General features: G+C 44.3%; 1 protein-coding gene across 4 annotated transcripts in view; it reads right to left on the minus strand.

Moving 5' to 3' along the window:
• Window positions 1-23,892, minus strand: part of prkcz (protein kinase C, zeta) — a 133,518-nt gene that overhangs the window by 94,900 nt on the left and 14,726 nt on the right. For 2 of the 4 annotated variants that reach the window (XM_036534010.1, XM_036534011.1), the window contains exons 2-4: window positions 18,204-18,325; window positions 16,283-16,372; window positions 15,446-15,496 (exon numbers count right to left, since the gene is read on the minus strand). In XM_036534010.1, coding sequence (XP_036389903.1) covers window positions 15,446-15,496; window positions 16,283-16,372; window positions 18,204-18,325 — 263 coding nt within the window. Of the gene's footprint in view, window positions 1-856; window positions 979-1,453; window positions 1,521-15,445; window positions 15,497-16,282; window positions 16,373-18,203; window positions 18,326-23,892 lie in introns of those variants that run through there. The other 2 variants (XM_036534014.1, XM_036534013.1) reach the window with 2 other exon arrangements.

The following is a 23,892-nucleotide window of genomic DNA, read 5'->3' on the forward strand; positions in this document are numbered from 1 at the left end:
AATGGATACTGGCCGTGTGGACCCCCTCGCCCATGTGCAGTGCTCCCTGTGCTCACCGCTGGACCCCCTAAAAGGGAGCCCCCCCCCCATCCCATTTGTAGCACTCCCCACACTCTTCGCTGGACCCCCGAAAAGATGAGCGAACACCTGCCCTTGCCCGGACTGCAATGGAAAAAGTCAACGAGAGGAACACGGACACACTGGGACAGACACATCACGAAGTATCCTTTCGCGATAAGCAACGAACAATTGTCCTTTGTTGGACTGGCTGCTTCCCGGAAAAATAACCTCGAAAATCAGTGAAAGCAGTGCCTTGTGCCTCCACATCTGCTTATGACACACTCCCCCCCACAATGCCACCACTCCCCCCCACCCCCACCCCTCCCCCGCCCAACTGGAAAATAAACATTGTCCTAACGCGTGCTGCACCAAGCCCATGTCTGAGAGTAGTGGCGTGGAGAAAAGTCTCATTACTGTCAATGCCTTATTAATTATGTCCGTCGCCGATGAATTATGCATGCGGCCCCCAGTTTCGGCCACCCCCTCCAAGGTGCAGAACAATACGGGGCGTAATCACGTAAATATCACTCTGAAAACCATGCCTCAGCAGCAGCCAAAACGAGACTCTTTCCTCTTTATTGCCACAGCTAAAAATACACCAGCAAAAACCATGGGTACACTGACTCACGCAGAAAAACGAATGCAAGCAATAGTTCATTCACAAGACTTCAAAAAAAAAAAAAGAAAAAAGAAAAAAAAAAACCTGAGAGGAAAAACGCACACATCACCGCTACCTGTTTGGCTGCACTCACAAATTGGGGCAATGCGTCTCAGAAGAGAAAAATGTCACACGTACCCTCGGTCTTTTTGGGATGCATATTGTCCTCCCTTGAAGGAGCCGGGAAGAGCTCTACCTAACTGAGCGGCTCTTTCCCTTTGTGCCTGCTGTTTGGAGAAGGACAGGGAGACGTTCGCCTTCCTCCCTCGCCTCTCTCCTCTCCCCGGCAGCACTGACTAACGCAGCCAGGTAGGCAGCTACTCTGCCGTTTCCTGTGGCAGACACACACACACACACACACACACAGTGCAGCACACACGGCGCCAACAGGTTCACAGCCTTTTTTCGGATAACGGGAGCGTGACAGGAGAGAGCAAGGTAAGGGAGAGCACAGCAGGAAACCGAAAGAAGGAGAAAAAAAAAAAAAACAGAAAGACAACGTCAGGAAGACCAGCCAGAAGCCATGCATCTTCCCCCGATCGTTTTCTGTGACAATACACACACACACACACATGCGCACGCACACACACACAGACACACACACACGCACACAGGCACATGCAAGAACACACAGCAGGGACACACTAACCACGGAGGCACACGTTACATGTCACCTAAATCCTGCAGATGACACGGCCATAAAATCTATTAGCTGTAGCAAGATGTATTGCTCACCGGTCTCCTTCCCCCTCTCTCTCTCTTTTTTTCCTGCCTCCTTCAGCGCATTATCCTGGCTGGCTTTACGTCGCGCCGGCTATGAAATGTACATCCCCTCCTCTCTGGCGTTTCTCTTCTCCTCCCGTTAATTAATTTATTTATTTCTTCTCTCTCTCTCTCTCTCTCTCTCTCTCTCTCTCTGCCTCTCCCTCTCGCCCGGCTGCTACAGCCAGACACTCCTGTTCCTCTCCTCCGGATTGAGGTTTAATTTGCTCGTCTCTCTCGCCCTTTCCCCCGCTCTCCCGGCTGCTTTTTTTGAATACTGATGGGTAGCCGGGACAAAAGGAGGCAGTGACTTCAACATTAAGAGCAGATATTTTATGGTGGAGTGGTCTCTCCCCCCCTCCTTTCTCTCTCTCCCTCTCTCTCTCTCTCTCTCTCTCGTTCTATGACATCCCTGCCTCATGTAGCTAAGCACGGGTGCTCCGGTCTCCCTCGAGAGTCAGTGACTGAGGCTGCGGTGTGGTCAAAAATGTGGCATGGATGCGGCGGAAGCGGACTGCAGTTTCCGCCTTTGAGCACAGACTCACTCAGCCCCCCCTTATCCAGGCTTTGTGTGTGTGCGTGTGGGAGTGTGTGTCTGTGCATGCTTATGTGTGCATGTGTGCGTGCCGGTGTGGGGAGGGGGGGGGGGGGGGGTCTTTTAATGCTCAACACAGGATGCTCTTCCAGAGCTGTAACTGGGAGCTTCCCCCAACCCAAAAGGAACAGCTGGCATAAAAAAAAAAAAAACCTCTGAACAAAAATGGAACATTATCACAGCACAGTGGGGTGCTTTTAGTGCATAGAGTAGCACACTGAAGCAGGGACAGCCCTTCCATACGGGGAGTCTCACAATAGAACGTTCATTAAAAGATTAAGCATTGGAGATTGGGTCCATGCATGAAATCAGCCCCCAGGAGCACAGACCGAGGGACAAGTGCACCTCTGGGATAAATGCTTTGCTGATTTCTTTCATCGTGCGTAACACTTCTGCTGATTGTGAACTGAGAACGATTGCCACTTAGTCGCTTGCTCAGATCTTAACAAGTGTGGGGTAAAAACAAAAACAACACATATAATCACAATGACATTTCTCCTTGACGGCTCAACATCTATCTTCTACAGAAGAATATTCCTGCTGCTTTAAGAGATGCTACTGTGCCACGCCATTATAATTTAATAAGGGCTTTCCTGGGTGTTTATTCTTTGATAGTATTTTGCGTGTGTGAACACAGTGGTGTCCCAGATTAGCAACACAATGACTGACAGGTAATAACGCCAAGAAACAAAAACGGATTCATACCATGTGAGGAAGCCCAAGAGTATCCAGTCCTTTCTCTCAAGTAAAACAAGGTTAGAGATACCAAACTTAAATGCTCAATAAGAAATGTCTCCTTTTCTACACACTGAACACTCAACCTCAGAGGACAGCAGATGACAAGCAGACCTCGAGGTTTCTTGCACCTGAAGGGGAGTGTGAGAGCAGCGCTTGTCACAGAGCCAGCGAGGTTGACACCTGCTTCCACAGGTAATCACAAACCACCACCGCATCGCCGAGCTGTCAGGGTTTTTTCAGTGGCACAGGTGTCTGCCGTCAGAGTGCAAGGCCTGGGTCACAGGCTTGCTCCCACCATTATTTCTACCATTAGAAATAATGCTCTCTCCGGCACAATCTTCCCTCACCGCACAAATGTGAAGCACGTGCTGTTATCCACACAAGCCAGCCTCAGTGATCCCAGTACCATCCCCCAATAGCCTGCACCAGCATGACACTGTAATCCGGAGGAGCTCACCCCAGTGTTGCTCCTGTGTGCTCTTTAAGTGGGTACACATCTACGAAGGCATCCTACACCTGTCAGCATCAGGGAAATCAATGAAACATCATTCACGTGCGTATGATTCGTATTACCACTTCAGGAAAATCCTGTCATTCGTTCTAACCGTGGAGGTCTGTCAAAGTTTGAGTGGAGTTTTTGGTTTGCCAAAGGCAATTACACTTGCGCCAATGACACAAGAGTCAAACAGTGGGGACTTGGACACAGTTCAGGTAAATCTGTAAAACTAAGCATCCAATTTTTTTGTCTCAGAGTCAAAATTAGATTGAGATCAAACAGTCAAGGAAATAAAGACATGCAGTGGTCAGACTGATTCACGGCCAGTCAGATAAAATTTGCAGCCATTACCAAAACAACAATTAGAACAAAGATTTGTCCAAGAGCTGTAACCAACAGCAGCACAAATGGATATTCCCAGGGGTTTACATAACAAGGAGCAGTGGTATTTCCGAAACAAACTCCCTGTGGGGCAAATGGCAGGAAATATGTTGTGACCCACCCAAACAAGAGGTTTAATTTAAAGCTGTTTGTGGCTAAGCCTCCACTAACTACTCTTCTTTACTACTAGTCAATAACATAGCATAGAAAGTAGCATATTTGCAACCTCCTATGACCAAATCAGACACGTTACCCACGTTTCCTGAAATGAGACTTCATACCCAAATTCTACTATACATTGCAATTTACACCAATGTTGACATTTTTCACATATCTAAACTGCAACTGAATTAATAGAGACTTCCATATAAGAGATAGGATCATATACTGTAGTCTGAAAAAAATGGCTGTGGTAGACAGACAAATAAGTACCAAATATTCTGAGGCAGGCACACTGTACTACTTGGGATATATTCTGTCATAAAATATCTTAAGCTTCTAATATTTCTTTCAAATTCTCATTTTTTCATGGATATTTTGGGGGCAAAAACAAGACACTGTAAAACAGACCACTTGCCACGAAGATATGCAAAAATATTTGACATCCCTAAAAAATTGAAAACCCACATAATTATTTTAAGTCAACCCAGATCTCTCCCCATCCAATCAGCACATAGGTTTGTATACATGTTACATTCTGTGAAATGAAACATTTTTTCTACTTTCCCACCACAGCTAAATTTACCTAAATTCATTACACTGAGTAAAAGACGAAGTGCACTGTATCTCAATTGAAATTGATTGAATTAGGGCCCCCATTTTTACATCAAAGGACACAAGCTGATGGGGTATTCCAGTTTTCATTCCATTACTTAATTGAACGAGACAGAACTGGAAATCAATTAACTACACTCTGCACTATGGACTAAATCAGCCTCTCACAAGTGAATTTTTTCCAAAGCCAACTTTAGTCCAGGTCACTACGATCTGTTTTGTTGTATTCTCAACACTGCCCAAAAATAACACCTTCCTCTATGTCCTGCTCTGTTAAACTCTATTTTCCTAATCATGCTTGATTTGATAACGAAGTCGTCCCGCATGGAGCAGCTGCAGAGGCATTGTGGGAATATTTTGTTAATGTAGCTTAGTATACCCCTGCACCCCAAATAAACACTCAGCAACAGACGCCCCACCCAGAACTCCCCAGGGTCATATTTCACGGGGAAAAAGCGCAAGGCAAAAAAAACGACTGGGAATCTCAATGACAATTTTCTGAAGGGCAAAGTACCCTCTCGCAGACACACACTGCGTATTGCAGCAGCGGCAACGGCGGTGGCACGCCATGTGGCCTTAAAGGGGAGGACACCACTGACCACGAGGTGGACTGCACCAGACGGCATGTCATTCCCTCTCCTCCAAAGGAATCTTCCTCTTCCTCTTCCCCTCTCTCTCTCTCTCTCTCCTGCTCTATACTGTACTTTTACAAACACACACAATGACCAAGGCCCCCAGCACAAAGACAACAAAGATGCATCCTGACAAGTCTATTACACTGAACACAGCATTGAAATGTAGGAAAACCACTTGTGTACAACATTAAGATTACAAAACATATTCAGCCACAACTTTCATAAATAAGACCAAACATTCAAGCATGCATACACCACATGACCAGTATACCTCCCACAATCTTTCAGCAGCTTGTCTGCATAATGTATGCACTCAAAAGGACAATGATCAAGAAAAACCTCAGCTGTAGAAATACACATCTTGCAGCAAAAGGCAGATACTGTCACGAAGGAATCAAAGCAGTTTCTCTCCTTCCTTTCTCTGTCCACGGAGCTCTCACCCCAAGCAATGCAGCCTGCAAAGCACAGCCCACGAGAAAAAAAAAAAAAAAACGCGGAAATCCACGCAGCGCTGGACACGGGGAGCGCGTTCACATACCTACGGAATGACAGTCAGAGGCAGGCAACTTTGCCTTTCTCATATAGCAGAGTGGTTCTCTCTCGGCACACAGCACCGACATCGCTCGCAATCGCACGGCCAGGGCAGCGGTCCGCAGCGCGGCGCAAAAAAACTTACTGCTGCAGCGCGCAGGGGGAAGAGAGAGGGGGAGAGAGAGAGAGAGAGAGCACGCAAGGCGTCCCGCGCCTCACAGCGATGCGCGGCGTTCAGCGGCACCCCCGAACGGTCCCGGGTGCTCCCGCTCCACCTCACGACCGCCGCCGCCGCCGTGTCACAACGGGAGGAGCGGAGAAAACAGCAGCCTCAGCAGCTTATCACACCCGCTCTCCAGCAGGTGCCAAAGTCATCGCGGAGACAGCACGGGACTAATTCATGACACCCTCAGTTAGTGCACGCCGCTCGGAGCGCTTACGAAGCACATCCCGACAAGCCAAGCTTTTTTTTAGAGAGAGAGATTTACCGGTCTGTTACCGCGCCAGTGAAAAGAACTGCCACACATCTCCACAGCCGCAAAACGGTAGAGAAGGGTCGGTGGGAGCATTAGTAATAGTCTTGTGTTTGTTTTCACACACTCTCTTCAATGACAAAGAGCACTGCGCTGAGCTGAGAGCAATATATTGCTGTATGATTTAGATCTCATATTCTCATTCTCCCTTTCATTACGGAGATTCTTCAGATAAACGTCTTCAGATAAACGACAGATCCGCTGTCAAAACCCAATGAAGGCTGGGTGAATACCCCAACGTCTACCCTGCATTTACTAAATGCTGGGATCAAGGATGAGAACCTAATGGTCTCCTTTAAGTGTTTATTTCTCTTCAGTGTTACTGCAAGAGCATCAATGTTTTGTATACTGCGAGGAAGTGAAAAATTGAAAACAAATACGAAGGCACGTATACATAAACTCCCACAAATAAATACACGTATCTACACACACATAAACATGCGTACATACATGCACATACACAAACATAAAAATGTTGCACGTTAAGTTTAAAGGTTATTTGCACACAGTTATGCTAAGTATAGTATTTTAAAATATTTTTAACAACATATTAGTGACCATATCTGAGCAACCAAGAACTCAAGGGTTTTTAAATAGATAATTCTGACATTACACTATTCAATATCCAGCTATATCATAATGACATACTATCATCATGGATGATGTATTAACTGTAAGGTTAAAACTTTACAGTTACTAATTAGAAATAAACTGGTCATTGTCAAGACAATTAAAACAAATGCAGCTAACAGCCTAAAGCATACCCTTTTCACCAGAAAGAGGTCAACGCTATTTGAATCATTTATAATCGGCACTCAGTGGTGTCAAGTACACCACAACACAGAGGGCAGAATCCGTCTTTTGCTTTTATGCAAATCCCTATAAAGGCTCACAACATTACGGACTGTCACGGAGGCGTTTTCAAAGGCAACTACCTCTGGCCAGATACTGTAACAAAGGTCTTTCAACAGTAATGTGGCGGTGCATTGTGATCTCCACTGATCTGCATTTCACAGGGGAAATTATTACCATTTGAGCTCTCGACATAGAGAGGAACCCGCGCTAAAAGAGGCAGAAATAAATCAAACAGGAACGCCACCTATCTTAAGCTCTAATCCTTTATTAGACCAAAATTGCCAAAGCTTGAATCAAGATTCATTGTCTAGTGTCTATTACAAGAATGAAAACGGAAAAAATGGAAAAAATGAAATCCATTTTATTTGCCGGCTGCCGACCTCTCTCATTTGATATATGCATTTTTCAGGTTTTTTAATAGCTTTGATACATTTTTTCCCCAAACGCTTGTGACAAAGTGCAAAGCTATTAACAGGAAAAGCACAAACTGAGCTGTAAAAATGTCTCCTTTTGACAGATTTTCTCACCTATTCACCTAAAACAAAATGTTGAACCACCAAGTAAATTCTTGAAATGTCATTGTCTCACAGTCCTATTTCAAATGCAAATTGCTATTCTGGCAAAATGGTTAATTATGTTCACTCTCTGAAATGTCCTTTACCATATGATCAGGCAGGGAAATATAATTGATAACTATGACATCACAACATAAACAGCTGTGTGGAAACAGCACCAGTTTTCGGACAAATATGAAGCAGGCAGCAGAATTTGCTGGACATAGTCACGGTCATGGTTGCTGTAATCAGTGTGGATTTACCATGATCTCAAATGAAATCTGAGCAACAATAACTGGACATGTCATACATGGAGGCTTATCAGTAGGTGGACAGCTCATACAACCTCACTCACTGTAAAGAGGTCAGCTATTGCCTCATCATTCCGCATGTCCGCATAATTCGATGATGAAAAAGAGTAAGCATACAAATCGCTGGATAGCACTGCACAAGCTTATGTGACATACTGCAGCAGCTGCTGAAAACCTGCTTACAGTATTATACAGTACTGCTATTTAATAACCCTTACATGCAATTTTATTTTCTGAGTTCATGACTGCTCTGGTGGGTGTGGCCGTACGCTTGTGGATGTGAAGGGGATGGCACTAGAAGGAATGGCCCGGGCCAAAAGATTGCATTTTGGTTCTGGGAGAGACCATTCCTGACAGTGAAAAGGTTAAGGACTCAATATCAAAAACAGTCACAATTTCACCAATTTTGGAAAGACACGACATGATCCTGAAAATGAAAAGGGTTGCTGGATTCATATCAGAAAAATGAGGAAAGCATAAGGGCCTTGTGACAGCAACATGTTCAAATACCCTAAACGTGTTATAAGTGTAGAAGCACAAAGATAGTGGTTGACCAGTAACAAACAGGGATCATTTTTGCATTTGCAAACTATTATTTTAGTTGCTGTAATTACTAGAATGTGTTCAAACTTGCAGTCATGCATTAATTTGCTGAAATGCCCTTCAGCTACTTCCAGCTAGAGCAGATTTAGTTATTCTGAGAATCTACTGAATACATTGACTGTACTGTTTTGTGATGGCATTTACCAAATCTGAAATTATAGTATTTAAGTTACATTAATAAACTAACTAGTTTGTAATGTTTTTGTGTTTTGCCACTGAGTATTTGCTTTGGCAATTTGTACTTATTACATCTGACTCAAAAAATGTTTGCAAATGTTGGACACTTTTACTGCTGTAGTGGATAGTTTGGGATGTTGTCCTAAGAGTTTTACACTGTGTCACAATCCTTAAAGATCCATTAAAGCAATTGTGAAAAACTGTAATTAGGAATACACGCCTCATATTTCATGTTTTTTACATGTGAAAAGCTAGCTGCAAAGACCCTTCCTCTAATTTTTTATTAATACCCAACCCACAAAATGTCAAAATAATTCACCTTCATCATGAGAAATATAACATGCTGCATCGTAGGCTATGGCTGGAGATGTCCCAAGCCTTTTGATACAGGGATAAATTATGTATATCCAAGGCATCTGAGGACAAGGTAAGTGCGTGGATGCATAGAGAGGGAGGCGTGCAGATTGAAAAACAAGACTAAATGTCTTTTAATGGCTTTAGGACATCCAATGTTATCATGGTCTCTCAAGGAGTGCTGGTCTCTGCCCATTCTGTGCAACACCCACTGACCTCCCATCAAATGTTATCTTCACAAACCATAGGACTCAACAAGTGGCTGAATACATCACACAGAACAGGCAACAAGTTTTTTTTTTTTTTTAAAAGCAGTTAATTAAATTGACCGACTCCATTTTTGAACATTTTTTTCTAGAGCAGAAGGACAATATTGTGTGATAAAAATGGGAGGATTCTTCAGTTGCTCTGCCTTTGTGGTGCATCCCATTCATTTACCAAGCAGTTATACTGAAAAGAGGGGCAGCTGAATGAAAAGGCCTTTTTTAATGGAGTACATGCAACAGCCAGACAGACAAGAATAGGACCCTAAAGCTCAGCCAACAGGAAGCGGTTTTTGGCCCGCATCATTAAGCTCCCCTTATAATGGACAGTGAAATCAAAACAGATAACATCACGTGAGGTAGACGTTGGCTGCTTTCGAGAGAAAAAAAAAAACACTTCAACAGAATGTACTCATTATTCAGTTATGCCGCTTACATCTGTACGAAATATTTCTCCTATTTCTCCCAAGGCGTACGTGACATAGTTGTTGATATTTCCCTGTGGCACCTTAGGTGACCCAACAGTATCAAATTGGAATACCAAATGCAAGCGAAAAATATAGCACCTACCTGCACTTCAGACACACAGAACCTGTGGCGTGGCTTCAGGCAATCTTCACATGAACACACTGTAAGGCATGCCTCCTCGCCGTACGTGTAGTTTATACCACATGGTGGGAGGACAGTGCTGTGTGACATCATCACTAGGGCAGGAAAGCCTTCTCTCGTAACCTTCAGTGCTACCCATGACCTTTTGACCTTTTCCGCAGTCTGTGTTTGTCCATTTATTTTCCTTCCCTATATGTCTAAATTTCCATCCCAATCCAGACATCTAACCAATGGTTCTTGCAGTTCCTGTTCATAGCCTTTAACAAGCATCTGACATTCATAAGGCGCCGATAGCAAAGCTTCGGACACATTGTGAAAATCACAATCGGCGAGTGAGATAATCTCAGCCTTTATAATGAACTGATAAAACTTGAAACATTCATTCATCTGTCAAATCACCTGTCAGTTCACCGAGCAGCAGCCTGTCAGGGTTTGGCCAAGAAGCAAACCATCTCAATATTTCAACTATATCCATTCACCACATCCGGCTTCTTAAACTTAAAAAGAACATCTACTCACAAAATAGCTTTCAAAGACTTCTAAAACAGAGAATGATTCACAGTATCAGGACAGGGGCAGGTGCAGCTCCAGGTAGTTGCAGGTCACATAACTGTTAGATTATGATACCCAGCAGGAGGGTGTTCAGTGTCCAGGACGGACAGAACACCCTGATGAAGGCAAAAGGATAATTTCCCACAATATTTGCTCTCAAAAACTCCTGCTACCCTGCAATACACCATGCTAAATAAAGCACCCTTCCCCGTTCTGCTGCCTCCAGGTCTCCTGGTTGCATGAGTTTGTGCTTATGCAGTAAAATTAAGATAAAACACATACATTTATCATGCAGGTTGCTCTGATTTTCACATTGTGCAGTTGCTTGAATAGGCCACACGATTATTTGAGCAACTTCTGCTCAGTAACAAACAAAAATGTTTCAGTTGTGACCTTGAAATGTTTTACAAGCACATCTTTGAGATTGTTCAACTGGTGCTGAATGCAGGGGGTTGTAACAGATTTATCATTCCTCTGGCTACTACAGGAGGGTGGTAAGTCTTCCTTTTTACAGGTTGCAATGCTGAGGAGTAGCTGATATTCGGGGCATGGCTCCGTTCAGAGGATTCCGGACCAATATAAAACATTCAGAAGCATACCAATTATGCTGGTAAAACAAACCAAAATATAAAATCTTATAATCCATTTTCTTCCTAAAAGAGAGTTGTCCTTTAAGAATGAAAAGTCAGTGTTGATATTCTCCCTGTCATTTGGTCTGGATGGTCTTACTGCTTATTGAATTGACACTCAAAACAGATTGTCTATATGTAATCAGCTAGAGGGAACTCATTCATACAGACAACAAGCTTTGATTGAGATACAGTTTTTATAGTCACTGGGTTATAGGGTTTTAGAACACTGTGTGAAGTCTTTTTATATGCAGTCATTACAGAAGGACATAAGATGGAAGCCGCCCATCAAGGTGACATCCAACTGAGGGCTGATTCTCCCTGTTGCTTAACAACGGTGTCAGCAGAACACTGTTAGTAGTTATGACTAGAATATCCTCCCAGTAATAGAGGCAGAAGGCAGTGCTCAAAGCCAAACAGATCCCCTGTGAACAATAAACTGAGATTTCAATAAAAAACGCGTACACTGTCTCCTTCATAACAGACAGGAAACCCGTGCTCTGGATAAATATTGGGACAAGTTGAAACACTGTTTTTTTCTGTTTAGTTATTAATATTGTACAATGTCTGATGCTGCAAAACATGTGCATGCTGGCATCCACATATTCACAAAAACTAAAAAGGTAAGATACATGTGCATTCCATGGAAGAAAGATAATGGCTTCAACTTACCAGCATATATATGTTTACCATAATCATATGACGGGCTAAATGGTTTGGTAAGAGGGTGCCATTATTAGCCAATGTGCACTAACAGGTCAGTGTAGCAGTCAGGAAATTTACTGGAGGGCCTGGATGTTTTGAAGTGGTGAGATGATAGATTTGTGGGCTCTGGGAGTGTGCAATACTGCTCCCTGGAAGCAAGAACCACTTGACCAGCTGGAAAGTGGACTGAGTGGGTTACTGTCCTCTGCAGAAGAACGGAGCAATCAATACGGGACTGCTACAAAAGAGAGGAAATCAAGGGCTTGCCATGAAGTGGAAACTCTGCCACTGCGATGCGAGGGGCTTCAGTCGAGCGAAGCATCCATTCATCACGGCAAGCAGCCATCATAAGAAACGCGCACCCTCTGTCTCAAAGATCAGACGCTTTATCTGTTAATTCAGATTCCGGGCAGCACGAGTCCTCAAATAGAGAACAAGGCAGAGGCTTATTGTTTGTGTCACAGGAGATGCACAATATTTTCTGTGCCCGTGATGTGATTTTTAAAGTTGTGAATGCTGATGAGCCTTAAAATACACACACGTATGCACATGCACACACGCACACACACACACACACACACACACACACACACACACACACACACACACACACACACACACACATGCACACACATGCACACATGCACACACACACTTATTTTAGAGAAAGACAAGGAAAACAACCATTACACTTCACTTCTCTAATATTTCAGTCAAACCATCAACTGCAGAGGGAAGACTACTGAATAAGTTGGAGTAAGTTAGTAGGAGAGGCAATAAGCAGCCAGTCTCTAAAATACGAAGCACGTATCCTAGCTTTAAAAACAGGGTACATCTATTACAGTTTTAGCTCAGATGACACAAAATTAATTTTAAAAGGGCAAAATATTAAACGGCGAGAACATCAACAGCATGGATTCATAACATTTTTTTTTTCCTGAGAAATGCTGTAATCAAACATAAGCGGTGTATGACCGATATGTCTGCATGTGCTGAGCCTTTTCCCTCCTTTAGCATGACTTCTTTCCTCTTCTCATTTTGCCTCTTTCAAATAGCGACTGCACCACATTCATCAGGAGAATCGCAACCTCTGATGACAACCCATTTATAAACTCACATCACCAGCTGAGTGCAAAACCTGGGTTATCATAAAAAAGTGACACGCAGCTCTTCAAACTAATAGCCCACAACCAAAGCATACAGCAGCTGTAATTAGACTTGACAAGCCGCAAATGAAGTTTGTTGAATGACACTCCTTTCGAAGCCACTGCCAACCCGGACTGAGAGGTAGAGAGAGGGTAGAGAGAGGGACAGCTAAGCCACGCTTTCGCCTTCCGCCAAGGTGAAATATCTGGGCTATGTCCATCAGGGTCTGTGAGTCACAGGAAGGCGGCTGTGGGCCAGAACGGAGCTGAAAGGGGGAACTTTGAGCTCAGACTGCCCCGGGGAGCCACATCACACTCGTGCCCTGGATGCATTTCTCTGGCCCTGCGCCCAGTTACCAACCTCAGTGAGGAGCAGCAGAGTGGGACCTCCCGGAAGCTCACCCACTCCCTCCGTCTCTCATTATCTCTGTTTCTCTCCCTCTCTCTCCCTCCGTCCCACTCGCTTTCTCTACATTTCCACGTAACATGGCATGCCGCGCAGTTTCTCTCCCAGGGTTGTAAGAATGTCTTGTTACCCCAATGAGCCTGAGTCTAACTATGCTTGAAGGCAGGGTAATTCTCAGTGTAAACAAGCCTGTCAGCAAAGAGCCTGCAGTGGGCTAATTATTAGGCAATGTGTTACCTGACTACTGCACCTCTGACATGGCAGAGAAAATGGCCAGAGGGGAATGAGCAGGCACAACAAACAAGCACTTTTCTACTCAGCCCACATGTCATTATTTTCACACGGTCTTGTTTCCTAGCTCATTTACATATGTATAAATGCAAACACTTTTCCATTGCAAGAACATTTTATTCATGTACTACGAGGTTTCATACATGGGTTCCTGTGAATCTCATAAACAGACAATAGTCTGTCTTTTGCATTGTTTTTAATCTGCACATAAACCCTGGATTACTGTTCAATGCCATTAAATAACCTGTAACAGAAGGGATATTCCTAATTTTTTGCCACTACTTCTTTGGATCAAGCCAGTACATTATATCACAGTATTACTGTTTTTGTGCCTTATTCTGTAATTTAAGGCCTGGCTCGAAATGGGTTTTTATTCCGTTTTAGTTTGAGTAAATCTCCCACGAAAGGGAGATTGCATGTGTATGACAAGAACTGAAATCTGGCCTTTCAGTCAAACATTATCTTACAGCATTTTTACCTCCATTCTTTGGCACGCTTCCAAGCATCGTATTAAACCTAGACACATGACACAGAGCAATCTCTCCTCTGTTACCCGTAATGAAAAGCGCGTATAAAAACAACGGAGGACACTCCTCGGTCTGCAAACACAAGCTCCATTTCCTTCTGTTTGTGTTGTCCACGCCTGAGGAAAATGAGGTATGAGAGAATGTGGAGGCGTGCGACCGATGTGCTGAACAGCAGCTGCGGTGACGGGGACACCACACTCCGAGGACTGCCGCACATAAGCGACTACAAATGTTGCCACCTGGCCCGACAACACACAACGCTTCGCCCCGCGACCTCACCTCTAAGCCTCCACCTCGTCGTGTCTGAATCGCCAGAGGCAGAGGCTTCGATTTAAGATGCCATGAGCTGGAATTCCAGTCACAAACACGCACGTTCTCACAGGATTATGAGAGCAGAATAATAAAAAAAATATATATATATCACATATCTGTTGGCTTCTTTTAGTTAACAGTTGGCTTAATGTCAGCACTGAGACTGCAGCGTGGTAGTGCATCTGTTTGCATGGGTGGGCTGTCAGAGAGGCTGGTGATTAACAAGCAAAGTTACCATGTGAATCTGCAGCACGCAAAGATGGGCTTGACGCTCCCAGCACAAACCTGCAAAGCGTGTACGTGTAACCTCTTTTCAAGGGCCGTTCAGTTGCCTCCGACACCGTGGGTCAGTGTTCAGAATCTAATCTGATTCATTACTGAAACCTCCTTGCTTTTCCCCCGTAAGGCTGCAAAATGGGCATTCTCAACAAGCATCTGGCATTAGGTCAAACAGAGTTTAAGGGCAGTTAGACCATTCCCTTCACCACTGTTGCAAACAAAGAGAAAAGGATCATGGGAGGTTGGTAAAATTGAGCAGTGGTTCCGGCTATGGAATAGTTTTAGATCTTTCTGTGGAAAATCATTCCACAAGACGCTAAGGAGGAATCCATTCTTCAAACAGCTACATATAGAAGTATTCTGTAAGGACAAACTGTAACACAGACCTAACTATCAAAACAGTCCCCAGTCACATTCAAACATTATCTCATTACATTTTACTTAAATTCTCTGGCATGCCTCCAAGCGTCATATTAAGCCCAGAAGCATGACAAAGAATAATCTCTCCTCTTTAAACTGTAATGAAAAGAGCTCATAAAAACACTGGAGTATATCCCCCGATTTGTAAACAGGAGGTCCATTTCCTGCAGTGGAAGCCTCACGACTGAGCACGGCTCCGAAAACAGACCACAAATCCCGGCAGCCCGCAAACAGTTATGAATGGGTTAGAGTGAGGGAAGGTGTGTAATCCGACACCCAATGATACTCACTGTCTTCTCCTGGGCAAGGCATGCCGGGCCGTTCTGGAATGCCGGGGAAGACTGGGAAGGGAAGAAAGAGGATGCATTAACACGGCTCAATACCAGGTCTATTAATAACAGCACCAGGGGACCAGGTGCATACATACATCGCGGCCTCCGAGCCAAATGGGCTTTTATTATGCACGTATCTAAGCCGCACATGCTGTTTCAAATGCATCCGTAACTCCCGTAGTGGTATCGATTGTGCCTGGGTGCTCCGTTTCTCACAGTGAAGGGCAGGCTCTGGAGAATGTCAACGCAAGGGTGTGTGGGCTGCAGTCCTTACCGGGCTCCTGAGCTCTGGCCCCGCTCCCCAAATCATTATTCTACTGTCACTGCATCCGTGCGCCTGTGCGCCGTGATGAGTCACGAGCGGCGTGCGCGAAAAAAGCAATAACTACAGCCCCACCTTGGATTAAGATACCGTGTCATTCCCAGAACCTCCATGTAGTGTTAATTCATTATCAGCGTTCATTCGTTATCAGATTAATTCATGGATTATGCATGGATGTGTGTGAGGGCTTGAAGTGTTAATCTGCATTCATACAGTATGGCTAGCTGTGATGTTTTTAAAAATTCTTTTGCAAGACATTTACATTTTTGGAGGGGGGGGGGAAATATTTTACCTCAGAGGGGAAAGAAGTGGAACTTTTGGCTGACTTTTCCAAATTGTCCCCCTCTGCACAATTCTGGAGTCATTTTGATCTAATCTTTGATCTAATCCGCTGTGCTCTGGTTCACAGCTAGCCTGCTGTCACTGAGACCAGCCATGTTTTGTTGAGAAAGGAAATTGTCAGAGAGCAGTACCGTGAAGGAGGAGTCCTGAATTCCTGTTGCGGCTGTAGAGCCGAAAGGCTTCCTCCAGCTCCATCTGAGAAGAGATGGTGCAGGGATCGCCTGTGGTGAGAAAACAGGCCAAAGAGATGAGGGGGGAGGAAACAAAAAAAAAAAAAAAACAAGATTAGAGGGAACTTCGTTTACACTCAGTGAAATCTCCGACAAGCAAGTGTTCTGCTCGCAGAGTGTCAACACTGCTGCGGAAGAGCCGAAAACGAGACTGTCAAAGGAACCTCGTGAGCACTCCGCATGTCTCACAAACGTCTCGCCAGCAAAGCTCAGCAGACTTTTTAATCAAAGCCTTCCCAAGCAGCTCGGCGGCCCCTTGTTCAAAAAGTGTCCCCAACTCCAGCTCGTCTTTAAGGCAACAGGCTCTGATTAAAAATTGAACGCTGTTTCCTTTCAGGAAGTACTCGCCATGCAGCGCCTCAGGACCCCGAGATCCGCGGATGCAGTGGCACTGTGGGTCGAGAGACGCGAGTCTGGTCTCGCAGACGCCCTTGATGTTTCGAGCCCTGGGATCGCAGGGCTGGTTGTGTGGCGGCAGTGCGACGTGAGGGTGAGAAGTACCAAAGCCAAAAAGTTGCTGGTTTGATTCCCAGGTGGGGAACTGCTGTTATACCCTTGAGCAAAGTACTTTACTGGGCTTGCTTCTGTGTAGGTCCAGCTGTATAGGTGGATGATATGTAAACTACTTCCCTTGGTAAGTGTATCTGCTACGCAACTCAATGTAATGAAACTCTCCTCTGAATCGACTGTGTTTGGTCCTTTCAAAGTTCACAGCTAAGCTGACTGCGCTTTTTTGAGCTCAGTGAGATACCGTAGGACTTTTTTTTCCCCTGCCTTGAAGCAGAAATGATCCCATTTTCTAACCACATATACAGAGCAATCCTACACTTTATTTCTGAAAGAGTTCAGCCTTGCTGGCCAATGTGTGTCAGGCTGAAACAGGAGTGATAAGGAATTCAGCGGAAGGACCTCGGTAAGGATATTACACCACTCAAGATAACGGCGTGTGGGATATGACCGTCGCTCACGCAGTAATTGTGGCAGCTGGGACCATACGGTGACAGGAAGCCTCGGTGGCTAATCCTAAAACACCTGGGGGCAGCCGTAGAATCAGCCTCTGCACATCTTCCGAACCACCCGTTCAACCGAAGCCTCCGCACTGCATTATTCAACCGGCTCAGCCGGCACCCTCATCCAGGGCAACTTACATGGCTTACCTTTTTTTTTTTTTACAGATCACCTGTCCACACGGCTGGGTATTTACGGAAGCCGTTCTGGCTTGGTACCTTTGCTCGAAGGAGTAACAGCAGTGCCCCAACCCAGAACTCAAGATGGCACCCCTCCGATAACAATCCCAGCTCCTTAGCCACTACACCCCACTGCCACTGCTAGCTCAACAAACAATAAAGGGGACTGGCTGCAGAACATTTAACATACATTTACATTTATTCATTTGGCAGATGCTTTTATCCAAAGCGACTTACAAGTGAGGCAGAGCACAACACGAGCAAAAAGCCATGTAAGGGGTCAGCAATGTTAGCAGTGCTGCATGACCAAGGTTCAATAGTTAGCCAGACAAGGTACAAGCCAGCTGGTAGGGATACAAGTGCATTAAACAATTAGATTAGACTTTTTTTAAAGGAAAACAAAGTTGAAAAACAAAAGCTGCTAGGGGTGGGCGGCTAGTGGTGGTTTTGGAGTAACAGGCTTTCATGCCATGTGATACAAAGCACAACTGAGGCCAGATCACACATGTAAGACCGCAGTGTTACCCTGCTCCCCCCACCCCAAATAACCTCATAAAGGCGTTCAGCACAGAGCCTCATCTGGCCTTAAGGACCCCGCGTTGATGCTGTTCCCCAGGTAAACAGGAAGCGCTCACCTTCGTCGTCGATCCACTTGAGGGTGATAGGTTGCTGCTGGGGCAGACTGCACATGGTCCTCACCTCCTCACACAGGCTTACGTAGGTCATGGCCGCGTCCAGGTCTGTGATCAGCATGTCCCTGCAAACACACACCGTAGGAGGCGTTGGGTTGCATTCGTGCGGAACTGCTGTCAGATTGGGTTGGGGTTATACATGCTCACACCTCAGCTGGGCGAAGACATTTGCGAGACAGAGCTCTAAAATTATATCATATGAGGTCATGCTCTAGACTTTCATAGGGCATAGGTTAAAAAGTTATTTATTTTTTTACAAAAAGCAAGGACTTAAAAATAACTGATTTAAGTCATCACACAACCAATACATTGTCATCAGTTGGACAATATGGATATGTTGATATGTAATTTTCACTATTAAAATTGCCAGCCATATCAGACCTGGATATATACAGTATGTAATACATCTTCCAACACTCCCCAGTGACACGGTTTATACAAAAGGCTGTTGGTTCAATACAACAAAGGTATTTTTTGGCTTAACATTGCAACATACCTGTTGTCAATCTCAGACCCTTCCTGGTTTAGAAGAAGCCTAATAAAGTTAAGGCTCTGAATTAAATAGTCACACTCCAAAGCTGGGACTGATATCAAAGACACTTTTGGGTCAAAGACTTTGGAAAGCCATTCTACAAAAAACTATCCAATACAGTCAGCAATGCAACCTAATAGATGGAAAAACCTACTGAAAAGAACTCCACTGCATGTCAAACTTCATTTGGTTTGCTGACAAAAGCCAACATGTCATGCATTCCCCATGATAAAACATTTCTTGTCTTCCGATTTTAACAGGAACACTTCAGCTAACATCTAAGAAAAAATGTCCTCCTTACTGTATTTTGACATCATCATACAAATAGGTTTAAGAATATAAAATAGGCAACATCATAAAGATGTTTGTGTCATAACAAGAAAATAAAGGCTGATTAATAAAAGGATACATTTGAACATCGTTACTCGTGTGAAGTGAGTCACATATTATCATCTTTGGATGGATGGGGAGGCTCAGTGCTGTAATGTGTACATACGCGAGTATGTACATGCACCAACACACGGCATACTGAGTACCATTTGTTACAACAACTATCAATATATAGAGGTGTGTGCGTGTGACCATATCCATAGAGACAGGTAACTCAAGGTAGGCGCCTTTATAGTTAAAGTAAGCCATTAAGTTGAGTTAAGCCATTAGGGTGATGCTGTAAACACAGGCTATCCAACGATCACACACGGCTTCATTTCGAGTTTCACCTGCCACACTCTGGACGTCAGCCAGAGTATAAAGTGACTCATAAAAAGCCAATCATTGCTCGAAACAGAACATTTCCTCCTTTATTCTTTAATTGCACGCCCCATCACTGCTCAGGAGGCGTTTTTTCTTTTTCATTTTAACACTGACGCGAATCAGCCCGTTTCTGAATCTAATCTGCGGGAAAATGAGTTGATCGGGCCGCAGACAGAGCTATTTACACAACATCAACCTCTCTAATGAGCAGTTAAAATGTAAATGTAATGTAAAAAGTTGTAAAAAGATTTTTCTATTTTGATTTAGCTGGGGAATGTCTGACAAATCAGGATGCAGTAAGTGTCTTTAAAACAGACATATGCTGGGATAAAGGTGCTGAGCTGTGCTGTGAATTGACACGCCACGCTAAGCAATGTGGGTTCTCCCCACATGCACAAGCTTTCCTGTCAAAACCTTCACACGGCAGTACCTTCCTGCCAAGATGCGGCCATTAAACTGCCATCTGATACCTTCTCCGACAGCTTCTGTGCTCAACAGGCCAGCACCACTGAGAAGAAACGGAGAGAGCACAGGGAAGCACACAGAACTCCTCCACCACCAGCTCCACCAACACGCTCCAAATCTGAACAGCTGCCTAGTTCATATTCTTGGTTTTAATATGAACCCGGCCAATGCATTTTATAGCCTCCTTCAGAAACTATATTTCCTGTAAGAGAGCAGCATCCCTATGCTAAACAATGACAGTGTGCATCCAGCTCAAGGCTGTAAGACATGCGGAGCCACATGACCCAGGACCCCGGTTTCTATAGTACCAGTCGACAGTTTGGACACACCTGATTAAGATAATGGAAAACGTATTCAGAGACATGTTGATCTAAAGACCTATGCTTAAATGCTTGAAATTTGTTTCTTAGACAAACGTAAATAGTGATGTTGAATTTAATTCCACCATTGAATGAATTTCTTTCCAAAAAAAATGAATTTAAAAAACATTTTTGGCTATTTTGAAGAATCTAAAATATAAGATTATTAAGATAATTCCATTTGTGTTATTTCACAGTTTTGATTTCTTTACTATGATTCTAAAATTTGGAAAACAGTAAAAATAAATTAAAACCCTTCAACGAAGAGGTGTGTCCAAACTTTTCACTGGTACTGCGTTTGGGCATCAGCTCAGCACTGGGGGGCGCTACAGAGCACCCTGTGTTTCTCCCTCAGCACACTCTTACTGTGCCAAAGTGCATGATGGGAAGTCATCACTCATCAACTGGCAGTGTAAAGGTCGATGCCAGGTCAATAACACTGGGCATTAAAGAGTTTTACAAAAGCACTGGCTTGTTGCTACAGATACATAAGTTGTCTCATGCATTCAAAACATCAGTTACATATATATGTTACATTCTGAGCCTGAGTACCACAGAAATCTGTGCAGGAGGCTGTTACAAAACCACTGTCCTAAATGGAATGCTTCTACATTGTTCTTCATTAATACATAATGGAAAAATCTAATTAAGTTCAACAAATTGTTACTTTTATCTCTAAAAATGTTGTCTTCCTCATTCTAAATTGTCCTTCACACCAGTAAGATGACTGGAGACCCTCCAGTAAGATCCTGCAGATAGTGTTTCCTGAACTCTGCAGATTATGTCAGACGGATCTTCTTGAAGAATCCACTTCCTGCTAAAGTCAGTCTGTTACCGCTGAAAAGAAATTTTAAACATTTTATTTTATCTCACCAGTGCGGTCACTATAATAGCAACCATCAGTTTTCCCAAAAAGCCACACAGGAAATCACCACATGGGTCTGTCTGCCCATTTCCCCAAGAGGTCGCGCCGTTGAATGGCACTGCCCAGACCCTGCCTTGGGCTGTTCCAGGCTGATAGAATAGGATGCATGTAGCCATGACAAGACCAGAAATGGTGCACCTGTCAGCAAACACGGCCCCAGCTCAACATTAAGCTGCCTCCCGCCTGCTCAAGAAAGTAAGTATGCACGTTGAAGACATCTAGTGGACACACATGGATGTGCAGTGGCAAAGACATTCCACCTCAAATGAGATGCTTGTCTGAATGCAAGCCTTTTTCACCCTAGGCTTCTCACCATAACTATAGGAAAGAGGTAAGTAAACAAAAATCAATAAATATATCAACAATGGTTATGCCAAACAACACCTGCACTTGAGCCTCTCAGCCCCACTCTCACGTTGATATTGAGCAGCTCTCAATTTTTATTCTATCCTCTGAGTGCCTTGCCATTGCTGCTCTGGCCTCGACTAGTCTTCCCTGGCCAAGGACGTGAATCAAGTGGATTGCTGCGATTCTCCGCTGTGGCAACAGGCGAAATGGGGTAGCCATGGCAACCTCAATAAGGGGGCCTTATTGACTTATTAAAAGGAGTGGTTCAGCTTTGTGTGCAGAATAGTTTGAGTCACACGGCACAGCGTACCTCACGCCAATCACAGCTGATAACCACAGACACGAAACCCTTACGCACTGAAATGCCGCTTCCTGTGTGCTTATGTTCCATTGTCAGCTCTGTATTTTCTGATCCCCTGCAAGTCAGCCAGAATGGGGACATCTGCCAAATAATTCATTAAAATGAGTGTATAAATCAATCAATAATAACCCCAATAATATTCACCCCCCCCCGGCTTTTAATATTTGCAAAAAGTCCTAAATACTAAACACAGCCTTAAAATAATACCAGACAGACAGTTGTGCAGTCTTTGTTGTTTATTCACATGTACAGCCTGCCAGCTCTGTACAACGTGTATAAAAAGAACATGAAAATCAATCTCTGAAACGTAAAATGCTCTTCAACAAAAAAAAAAAAAAAAAAAACCCTTAGAGCGGCCACTATTTAAATATCGCTGTCCGTATAATTACTATTACATGCCGAAGATCATACTGGGAAAAGAACTATTTACACTAAAAATACCGTGCACTAAAAGCCCTCAAACAAAGAAAAACTACTGCTTAACACATACTGAGAGCATAGCCTCAAGCATATTTCCAGAGGGCTTCTGCTTTAATGTTGGACTCTTGTACTTCATTAAATCTGTCACTGTCAACTTCGAATGTTCCCCAAAAGACGTAATTCAAAGAGCTTTGAAAACACCACATGGTCTAATAGAATGCGCAAGCCCGATTTCTTTTAATGCTCTGAATAAAACCAGCATCTACTGAATGCAATGAACTGTAAGTTAAAGAGGAGACTCAAAGTGTAGTTGTTTGCTGTTGAGATCTACCTTGACCTGATGTATCAGTGCCAGGTGACCTCGCCACAAAGATAAAACTGTAATGTGGACTGAAGAGTTTATCAACATTACAGTGTGTGTTCAGTTTCAACAAGGTGATGCTCCTGGCTCTCTGGTGGGATTTTTGTATTTTCTGAGCAAACATGAATGACATTTAGCGCTTGGATCTGTCCACAACAACACTGACACATGCTTACAGGTATGAAAAGAACAGATGAACAAGACTAATAAATGTGTTTATTACAAACGGAACAACCAAAAAAGGCACCAGTCCAACGTGGTGTCATTTCCGCATCCCCTCAAAAAAAAGCCCCACCAGAGACATTTAAAGCAACTCCAAAATGAATGTGTTTCGGTGTAAATAAAGTCCCCACTCGCTTTAATCTCAACCTCATTTCAGATGCCACCATTCCTCTGTGAGGAACAGCTTGGCCCTCAGCAGGCTGGGAGCTATCTCCCCACGCCTCGCGCGTCCACAGCCAAGCCCGGGCGGGAGTCCCCCTGCTAATGCCCCACCACCTCCCCCACGCTGTTCCAACAATGCCACACGCTCCACCAGGGGAATCCAGGCACTGCTTCACGACTGCTCCGCTTCGGTCACGTCTCCCCTCGGAACGCACCCTAAAACAAAGAGCCTCTGAGTCCCAAACAATGTGCAAATGGATTGTTATTTGAAAAGGGAGGGAGGGGGGTGGGTAAAAACTATGACACGCCATCTGGGCGAGTGAGACGACATGGCCCGACAGCAGCCCCTTGACAGCACGCACGTGGGGGTATCACTGAAACCATGCAGAGCCCTCCCCCCAAGGGAAACAGAGAGAGATGTGGTGAGGTCAGGAGGGCAGCAATGCGGTGTCGTGATAAGGAGCAGGGCTTGTAACCTGAAGGCTGCAGGCTCGACTCCCCTCTGGGGTACTGCTGTTATACCCTTGGGAAAGGTATTTAACCTGCAGCAGGGATGTGGGTATTTAACCCTCAGTAAATATTCAGCTGTATCAATAGATTAAAGGGTACACTTTGGATAAGAGTGTCTTCTAAATGATAATAGTATAATGTAATAGAACCTACCACCACCACCAAGCACACCCTCATTGAGTGCTCTGGCTGCAGATGGCCGTACTATCCTTTG

This window comes from Megalops cyprinoides, chromosome 7 (assembly GCF_013368585.1).
Source record: "Megalops cyprinoides isolate fMegCyp1 chromosome 7, fMegCyp1.pri, whole genome shotgun sequence".
NCBI classification, from domain to species: Eukaryota; Metazoa; Chordata; class Actinopteri; order Elopiformes; family Megalopidae; genus Megalops; species Megalops cyprinoides.